Below are 9,918 nucleotides of genomic sequence, written 5' to 3' on the forward strand. Positions count from 1 at the left end.
TCCTTTCAACCTCTTACTGCTTAAAGAAAGTTCAAATAAGAAGTCATTTGTAGCAGTGAGAGATCATAGAATTGAGCCAAACAGAATCAAACTGTTCCCATGGCGTCATCCTTGGTTGGATTTGTAGTTGTTGTATTGGGTTCTTTGATCACTACCATTCTAAGCCCTGCAACAATAGCAGTACTAGCATCTGAATTATCATCATCATCACCTCTCTTAAACTCTCTGGGAACAAACTTTCAGGCAAATTGCCTTCTTCACTAGCTAATCTTACCCGATTACTTGAGTTGGATATTTCTAATAACGAAATAAGTGGTGAAATTGATGGATATCTATTCACCACCTGGACCAACCTCTGTTTCATTTATCTTCGCAACAATGTGCTCCAAGGAGAAATCCCTCATACCATAGGTAAGTTGAGCAACCTCACCAATCTCTCCCTCTATGGCAATCGCATCAATGGCTCGATCCCTCACGAGATAGGAAATCTAAAAAGTCTCAATCAGTTGGAACTAGGAAGTAACATGCTTTCAGGTCCAATACCTGCAACACTGGGGAATCTGAGATATCTAAATGTATTGGACTTAAGCCGGAATGTTCTTTCGGGGTTCAGTACCGGCCGAACTGGGGGATATGGAAGCTCTGAATGAGTTAGACCTAAGTAACAACATGTTAACTGGTTCAATACCTCCGGCAATAGGGAATCTTAACAATCTGTACCTATTGGACCTAAGTAACAATGCCTTGAATGGTTCAATCCCTATGGAAATTGGAGATATAGAACAGCTGACGCGCCTTAATCTCGGCCACAACAAACTACAAGGTGCAATACCTGCAACAATGGGGAATCTTGGGAATCTCTACCTATTGGACCTGAGTAAAAATTTGTTGAATGGTACAATCCCTATGGAAATTGGAGATATGGAACAGCTTTCACTACTTAATCTCAATCACAACAAGCTACATTGTCCGATGCACGGAGAGATAGGGAAACATGATTCTTTGGATTTGTCCTACAATGATTTAGAAACTCCATGTAAAAGCAGAGAGAAAAGGCTTAATTTCAAGATTTCCATCATTCTCTCTCTTTTTGGTATCATACTTATTGTTGCAATTGTAACTCTTGTTGTCAAGTTCTTTTTCAAACAAAAGTCAGATAAATTCCATCATTGATACAAGTGCACAAAAAAATGGAGATATATTTTCCGTATGGAACTACGATGGCACAATTGCATATAATGGAAGTTATGGGAGTGTTTACATAGCAAAGCTACCTACTGGGAAGGTAGTTGCTGTAAAGAAGCTTCATCGCCTAGAAGCTGAAGAGAGAGCCTATTATGAGAGCTTCATTAATGAGATCCATGTATTGACAAGAATACGACATCGGAACATTGTGAAACTTTATGGGTTTTGCTACCATCCAAGCTGCAAATTTTTAGTTTACCAATATATCAAAAGGGGAAGCTTAGCTTATGTACTTGGAAATGAAACAGAAGCTGTGGAATTGGATTGGTGGAAATGTTTAAATATCATCAAAGGAGTCGCTCATGTTTTGTCTTACATGCATCATGACTGCACGCTACCATTAATTCATCGGGACATATCAAGCAATAATGTTTTGTTGGATGAAGAACTTGAGCCTCATGTCGGTGACTTTGGGACTGCTAAATTTCTAATTCCTGATTCATCCAAGTGCACTGTACGTGTAGGCACATATGGATATATTGCTCCAGGTAAGTTAAAACATATTCATCCTTGTCCTATGCTTATAATTTTAAATACATTGACATTGATTTTCATTACTTTACTAATATTTTCCATTTTTTGAATAAAAATTTAAAAATGCATAAGGGAGGAAACTTTAAGAGAGGTTGCCGGTGGTTTCTTTGCTAGATGTCTATGTTATTTACTCTTCACATACATGCAGATTCCCCACTCTTCCCTTTTTTAGGGTAAGCATTGTTTGAGTGAAACTATTCCCACTTAGAACACCCTTACTTAGAATCTGGAAGTGCATTTGATGGATTAATTAGTCTAAACAAAATTAGGGATGGTTAAGGCCCCAACCCAAATCTAAGCTCAAGCCCATCTAAAATCCAATCTCTCAATCCGAATATGCACTTATCTATAAGTATGCCCACCCAAAATATAGTTCAACAATATTCACTAGGGAACCCAAAGGCCCATTATCTTATGACATCCTCAAACAGCTACACATTAATTGGTCTACCTTGGTAAACTCTCATTCAAGCCTCATTTAAACACCAATAAATTTACTCATTATTTTTTATGAAATATTTTTTAATAGGGGAATACATTGTATCAGTACATAAGGAACAAACAGGCCTCTTAAAAAACCTAAAAACATTAATAAATAAAAAAAAGGCAAAGAGGTGAAAAGAAAAATTGTTACCTCTGTTGTTGTCTCATATTACATATTTCTTGAATTGATATTCTTTGAATATGAGTGTGTTCACAATTTTATTAAGAAGCTGAATTTGTTGTTTTATCTTTCTGCTTTTTCAGAGCTTGCTTATACAATGGTTGTGACGGAAAAATGCGATGTTTTTAGCTTTGGGGTCTTGACACCAGAGACAATTATGGGAAGACATCCGGGTGAACTCATCTCTTCACTATCCTTCTCAAATGGAAATGGTATAATACTAAAGGATTTGTTGGACCCACGTCTCCAACCACCAACACAATCGGCAACACAATATTTGACTTTCTCAATGATGCTTGCAATTGCATGCTTGCACACCAATCCAAAATCTCGTCCAATTATGCAATACAGTTCTCAGGAACTAGAAAATATTGCCAACCCTCATAACATCCCTTTTGCACAATTTCATTGTGGCAATTAGGAAACCTTGAAATAAAATTAGATCCATAAAGTTTGATGGAACTGAATCATATGTTACTAAGGTGCTTTCTTGTTGTATTTAAATTTTTGTTACAACGGAAATTGTTCTTTAAAATCTTTTACTCTTTAGTTCTTCATAGTTTATGTATGAATGCTATGGTAGTTCACATATCATTTTCATGAGTAAAAACTAATATTCTCAATTAACGCTATTGTTGAAGGTCCAAAATACCCTTCTCCAGTTCAATCAGAAGGTTAGATCTAATGAAAGTTCTCTCTTCATCATGGGTTAAGAGAAACGGGGTCCTTCTTGGATTTGAATAATCCGAATAGAAAAACCTTTCTATGTGGTCCACTAATTAGGCAATTCCAATATTTGATATTACATGTTTCAAATTACTCACATATCAAATTTTGAAATCCAAACTCTTTCATTTACTGCTCAAAAAGCTTAGGCAATGTCCTCAAGGTTTCAAGGACTGGGATCAGAATCAAAACCAACATCAACGATACGATATTAGCCGATACATATGGAAATTGGACAGAGATTGATTGGTCTACTCGAATCAAGATTGTTGAATACTGATTAAATTGGTCTTTCGTTGGATTTATATTGGAAGTCTCTCTCTCACCAAAAAAAAAAAAAAGAGGCCATATATAGTTCCATCTAAGGGTCAAGCCATTGTGAGTTCTTCTCTGAATATATGGAGATGCCAAGTATAGGAAAGTAGTGAAAAAATAGGAAATGGTAATTCCACTTTTTTCTGGATTGAAAAATGGATTCCTTTTCTATCAGGTAATCTCTCTTCCTTTTCCATCTCTCCTGTTACTTCTGCTGCAAGCATGGAAAAAATTGACAGGTTCAGAGTGGGTTCTAACTGGAATTCTGATTCACTTAATTCTATGTTACCTGCACCTATCTGTTCTCGAATTCAATTAATGAATCTGTCAAATTCTGAGGATAGATAATGGTGTACTATGGTCAAAAATGGTACCCTCAGTACTAAACTGGCTGCTAGAGAAATCACTCCTAATTGTGGTCTTAATAATTTGTTTATTAAATCTTGGTGGAATTTCTTTTGGAAACTCAAAATTCATCCAAAATTTAAATTCTTCTTCTGGCGTTTGCTAAATGCAGGACTTCCAATCAGAGCTACTCTCTCAAAATGGCTTCAGATCGACTCTTCCTGTGCTCTATGTGAAAATTGTATCGAATCCTCCGGGCATTTGTTCTTATCTTGTGATTGGGTTAAACACTTATGAGTGGCCGGACCTCTGGGTCTGAGAACCGAATTATTGGCTTATGAAAGTTTGATAGATTTCTGCCAAGCACTTTACTTTAATCATCATCTACATAAACAAACGCTAACCTGTTTTTCAGTGTCTTTATTATTACTTGCTTCTTTATTTAGGCAACTAGAAACAAAGTTGTCAATGGGTCTGGAAAGCCTAATCCAATTTAGATTATGAAACATATCTGCAAATGGTTGGTGGATTTAAAATTATCCCCCCCCCCCCGGTCAGTTTCATCCCAGTGCTCAATATTGTTTTAATCTGTGTAGGATACAGCATACCTGGACCACGTCAGGCAGGATGATCCTATATCTTTTTGAAAGATGGCAAATTCATCTTTCTTGCTGTAGGTTATATAAGTACTACTAATGATATGGGACCTGAAATTTTTGGTATTCGATCAAGTCTAGACCATGCTACTAGCATGGGGTTAAAGGTTAAAAAAATATGGTGCTCCAATCCACGCATCACTGATATTCTTCCATCTTCAAACTCATCACCGACGACCTGCCTCAGGTTCCTGCTGTGGAGATCTGCTGAGGCCATCACTGATGACCTACGACGAACTCAGACGAAGGCACACGGTTCTCCTCGAACTCAACGTCTCCCAAATTTTACTCTCTTAACTCCAGTCCAGAATTCGATCTTCAGCAGGTTGGGTTTTTCCTTAATACCAGAGATTCCTGGATCCATTTCCTCCAACAGATTCCGGATCTGGAAATCAAGGTCGTCTACACCTTTGATCGTCTCAAAGGCGCTAAAAGCTTTTGCGAACTGGCACGACCGTTGTTGTGCAGAAGAAAGTAGAAGTCCCGGTTAGAATTTCAGTAGCTGGTTCGTCATTGGTTGCCGTGGAAAAGAGCCGTGGTCCAAGCTGCTTAACCAGCTGACCGGCCATCCTCCAGCCCCTCAACATCTCAGAGCAAAAGAAGAGCCAAAGAAAAACGATAAGAAGGAAACGGTAACAACCAAGATATTGGAAACGATCTTCAACAGGTTCGCCTCGAACTCAACGTCTCCCAAATTTTACTCTCTAACCCCATTCCAGAACTCGATCTTCAACAAGTTGGGTTTTTCCTCAATACCAGAGATTCCTGGATCCATGCCCTCCAACAAATTTTAGGCACCTGTGTTCGTGCAAGTCCTGCGAAGCCTTCCTCGATTCTTGCTCTGTCTGCAATTCTTTAAAAAATGCAAGCATGGAAGTCTTCTTGTTATAGGAGAAAAAAACAAAAAAAAAATGACATTAAAATCTTTTCCTTTCTTTCTTTCTTCTCAACTCGTCCTTTACTTGGGGAAATGGGTTCTTCTTTTTCTTTTCTTTTACTTTAACGAGAAAAGAACAACAACAACATCCATTAACTTCGAACAGAATTGCAGTACAGAGAGTTATTTTGCTTCTTTTAGGTTGGACTATGCAATTCAATTATTTGGTTATTTTTTGTTTGACTGATTTGATTTTGCCATCTTTTTTCACATAAAATTGTTTTAATGTCTGAGATAGCATTGTTCCTTCGTACTACTGTTACACTGACTGAAAAGATTTGCAATATAAGCAAAATTAAATCTGAAGGAGAAAGGGAGGAATAAGGAGGGGATTCAGTTTTTCCAGTTCTAAATTTCTAGGGGGGAAATACCAAGAAAGATATTTGATTCGTTGAAACGATGGAAATCCGAAGGAGGGAGAGAGATTTTCTCGCTATAAAAGCAAATCGACAACTTTTTTTTCTTATTTTTGGGGGTTTGATGAGGAGATTGATTCTTATTTTTCCACAGCTTCCTGCCAGGTAATGAGCCTCTGAACCATTTTCAAGAAGTGGGACGGAAGTTGCAGCGGTGGTGGGGTGGTGGTTGAAGAAGAAGAAAGAAGAAGAGGAAAAAATAGTGGTGGGTCCCATTTTTTTATGTTAGAAAAAAAAAAAAAAGAATAGAGTTATTTTAATTGAAGGGTAAAATTGTCACTTAAATTTTATATTTAACACCGCCCATTTAAAGGTGCTGGTTGTATATTTTGAAAACACAGTTGGTCGCACTGTATTTAGTACAAACTTCAGGGGGTGGCAATAAAATTTTTCCTTAAATACATGATTATAATTTATAAAATATACCTTCACTCGAACCTTGTCGGGATGTATCTCAGATGATAGAGCGCTCGCTTAGCATGTGAGAAGTACGAGGATCGATACCCCACATCTCCATTATCTCCATACTTTTGCTTTATATTTTTACGTCATCCTCATCTAAAGAAGTAGGGATGTGCCCAGATAAGATACCCATGGGTAATATTTTTTTTTTTTGGAATATTCAAATAAAAATTCAGATACCCTTAAACGGATAGGAATCGAATTTGGATTTTCGGGTACTCTTCCATGGATTCCTTCCTGACCTACTTCCCTAGGAAAACTTTTGCCCTATTTATTCCGGATGGTTCAAATCTTTTACAGTTAGAAGAGGGTTTTCAGTTTTCACCAGACCAATACTTGACCCTTGGAATTCGAGAAGAGGTTTTTCACCACACTAATACTTGCTATGGTTTTTTTCTTTTTTAGTAAAGAATACTTGGTATGGTTCGAATCCTTGATTTCCAAAGTATCTATCATATAAAGGTTTTGACCATTGGAACAACCAAGGTTATTTGTTGGTGGTTCAAATGTTTGGATACTCAATACTTCTTCCCAATATATATATATGGAGTGTTGTTCCCTGTACAGCAGCGCAGCCTGCACCCAGGCACATGGGGGTGGACACAATAATCACATTACCCCTTGCACAGGCTGCCCATGTACCTAGGCGCAGGCTGCTGCGGTACAGAGAACATTCTCCCACAGTATATGATTTAAGCTTTAAATAAGTAACACCAAGGACCAACAGCGATGCTTAAAAAATGGGTAAACTGTTGGAGGCTTATTGAAACCAGAGCAAATGTGTATCCTCAAAAATCAAAACACATCCTAGATATATGGGTGCTCTAAACCAACCTTTGGCTCTCGAAGATGTTACTCTGGAGGCTCTCAACCATCCTATCTTGTTTTGAATACCTAAAACTAAAAAGAAGTATTGAACATTGAAGGAAGGAGAAGTTGAATATTACAGGGGATGGACGCCATTAAGTTTACAAAAGAAGTGGCCATGGCAGGGTGGGGGCGGGGCTGAGGCAGGTAAAGGAAGGCATATGCCGCATAAGTGGTGCCTTACTAGGCCACTAAGGGTACCAAGAGTTGCACTCAGTTGAACTTTAAGATTGTTTACAAAATTGTTAGAGTAATGGACTAAACCTCCTCTAGCTGTATATATAGGAGAGAAAGAGACACCACCCATTTGTACTTCTCCAAGATACATGCCCAAATACCAAGTCTTTTCTCGTAAGACATGTTCGTTGATCATTCAAATATGTCTTCAAGTAAACATATCTATTGGTCATTTAAGGTGCCTATTAAGAAACGAGATAACCCTCTAATATTTTGAATCATTTGTTTAAATGATTTAAATATTTCTATAGACCTTCATTTGTTTCTTTCATGCTCCAGCTCGTGCCAATATTGGCATATTGCGCTTAGGACACACTCATGGGTTTGAAAACTAAGATGGCTAAACTTTAAGTCCTTTCACTCCCAGTAATCTCCTCCAAAAGGTCGATATCCAGTATGCAGAAATTAATAAATATAATAGTAACAATCTTCTTCAATTAAAGCCTCATGGGGATGTAGCTCAGATGGTAGAGCGCTCGCTTAGCATGCGAGAGGTACGGGGATCGATACCCTGCATCTCCATTTTCTCCTTTGTTATATTTGTTTACATCATCCTTCCATGTATCTGTAGGGTACCTCTCCATAAATTCCTTCCCGACCTACCTCTGTAGGAAAACTTTTGCCCTATATATCAGGGGTGGTTCGAATGTTTTAGAGAAGAGGGTTTTCAGCATACCAATACTTGATCCTTGGTTTTCAAGGTATCATAAAAAGGTTTTGAGTTTTAACCATTGGAGCAATACCTCTTACCAAGTTACCAAAACAAATATGGGAGACCGTTCTCTGTGGGGGAACGTGTATGCGCAGATCAATGAGAGGGGGCCAAAGGCATCTTGGGGGTGGAATTTTCATCTTTCAGAGGGGGCGGGATAGTCATTTCACCCCCACTAAGTCTGGGTGTGGGGGTATGTACACCCCACAGAGAATAAATAGATGAGTATAATATACAAAATTACCACTAATTATATTTCATGGGGATGTAGCTCAGATGGTAGAGCGCTCGCTTAGCATGCGAGAGGTACGGGGATTGATACCCCGCATCTCCATTTTCTCCTTTGCTATATTTTTTTACATCATCCTTCCATGGACAGAAGTACGGTACCCCTCCATAGATTCCTTCCCTTTAGAGAAGAGGGTTTTCACCTTAGCAATACTTGATCCTTGGTTTCCAAGGTATCATTCAAAGGTTTTGAGTTCTGACCATGTACAGAAGTAGTGTACCCCTCCATGGATTCCTCCCCAACCTACCCCCTAGGGAAACTTTTGCCCTATCCATTAGGGGTGGTTCAAATGTTTTAGAGATGAGGGTTTTCACCATACCAATACTTGATCCTTGGTTTCCAAGGTATCATACAAAGGTTTTGAGTTGACCATTGGAACAATACCTCTTTACCAAAACAAATATGGGAGACTGTTCTCTATGGGGGAGTGTGTGCGCGGGGATCAATGAGAGGCGGTGCAGACGCATCTTCGGGGAGGGATTTCCGTCTTTCACAGGGGGAGGGGCGATCATTTCACCCCCCCACCACTAAGTCTGGGCATGGGGGTACACTCCCCAATAGAGAACTTTTCTTCAAAAAAAAATATAATGAAAGCAAACGCTACCCCTACGCCCAAACATAAGGGCGTGCAAAATGACCATCGCACCCCGTGGAGAGGCAGAAATTCTCGTGAGTGCGACGGTCATTTTGCTAGGTGCACGGGTGGGGGCAGGGGCAGGGGCTGAGGCAAGCAAAGGAAGGCATAGATGGTGTTGCTACCGAGATCTTCTCCGGTGGTCTTGTTCAGGCCTACACACAAGAACCAAAAGACAAAGTGGATGAGTGGCCCAGAGCCGACTCTGGGAGGGGGGGGAGGGACTATCCCATGCCTAAGTCAGATCTCGGAGAAATCAACAGTTAACAGGGCTAGAGACGAAAAGCTGATAGTAGAGCTTCAAGATGAATCCAATAGATCAGTAGAAGGAGAATTAGGTCCTTGAGTTACCTTGTTCCGAGTGTAGTTTCCTTATTTATATGTTGTCGTCTGAAATGTCCTTCCTATCCCTTGAATCAGGGGAGTGGGGGAGATAGAGTGGAGGGGAGGGAGAAAGCGAGTTAGGGGATTGTTGCGGGATTTGAAGCGGAAGAGGGTGAGAGAGAGAGAGAGACAGAGAGAGAGAGAGAGAGAGGGCAAGGCAGGGGAGGGAATTACAGAGGGCAAAGGGCAGCCAGAGTGGGAAGTAACCGTAGGGTTTGGTGCAGTTTAGTAGTGTGTAAAATTACTATTATAACCTCAATATATTGAATAATATAAAAGAAATCATGGGCAAAAAAGTCGTAATGAAATGGATTGCTTCATTCTCCATCGTGCCAAGAAAGATAAACCTTTCACTTTTATTCCAGCCAAAATCCCAGTCGGCGGTTCACATTATCAGCTTTGGTGTGTCATGAGCTGATGCTAGGCCTGGGCTCTTTATAGAATGTTTAATAAACGCGCCGAATCTAGAACTGTTGTTGACTCTTGCGATGCAAC

General features: G+C 39.4%; 1 protein-coding gene and 2 non-coding genes across 3 annotated transcripts; all 3 read left to right on the plus strand.

The window, feature by feature from the left end:
* The first annotated feature begins 594 nt into the window (after positions 1–594).
* Positions 595–2,902, plus strand: LOC122672464 (probable leucine-rich repeat receptor-like protein kinase At1g35710). Its single transcript, XM_043869932.1, has 3 exons — positions 595–1,116; positions 1,157–1,733; positions 2,527–2,902. The coding sequence occupies exons 1-3, from the start codon at positions 595–597 to the stop codon at positions 2,862–2,864; spliced, it is 1,437 nt and encodes a 478-aa protein (XP_043725867.1). The 3' UTR covers positions 2,865–2,902.
* A 4,951-nt stretch (positions 2,903–7,853) lies between these two features.
* Positions 7,854–7,926, plus strand: TRNAA-AGC. Its single transcript has one exon. It is a non-coding gene; the product is annotated as a tRNA-Ala (tRNA).
* Positions 7,927–8,377: 451 nt separating this feature from the next.
* On the plus strand, positions 8,378–8,450 carry TRNAA-AGC. Its single transcript has one exon. It is a non-coding gene; the product is annotated as a tRNA-Ala (tRNA).
* The last annotated feature ends 1,468 nt before the right edge of the window (positions 8,451–9,918 follow it).

Source organism: Telopea speciosissima, chromosome 8, assembly GCF_018873765.1.
Source record: "Telopea speciosissima isolate NSW1024214 ecotype Mountain lineage chromosome 8, Tspe_v1, whole genome shotgun sequence".
NCBI lineage: Eukaryota > Viridiplantae > Streptophyta > Magnoliopsida > Proteales > Proteaceae > Telopea > Telopea speciosissima.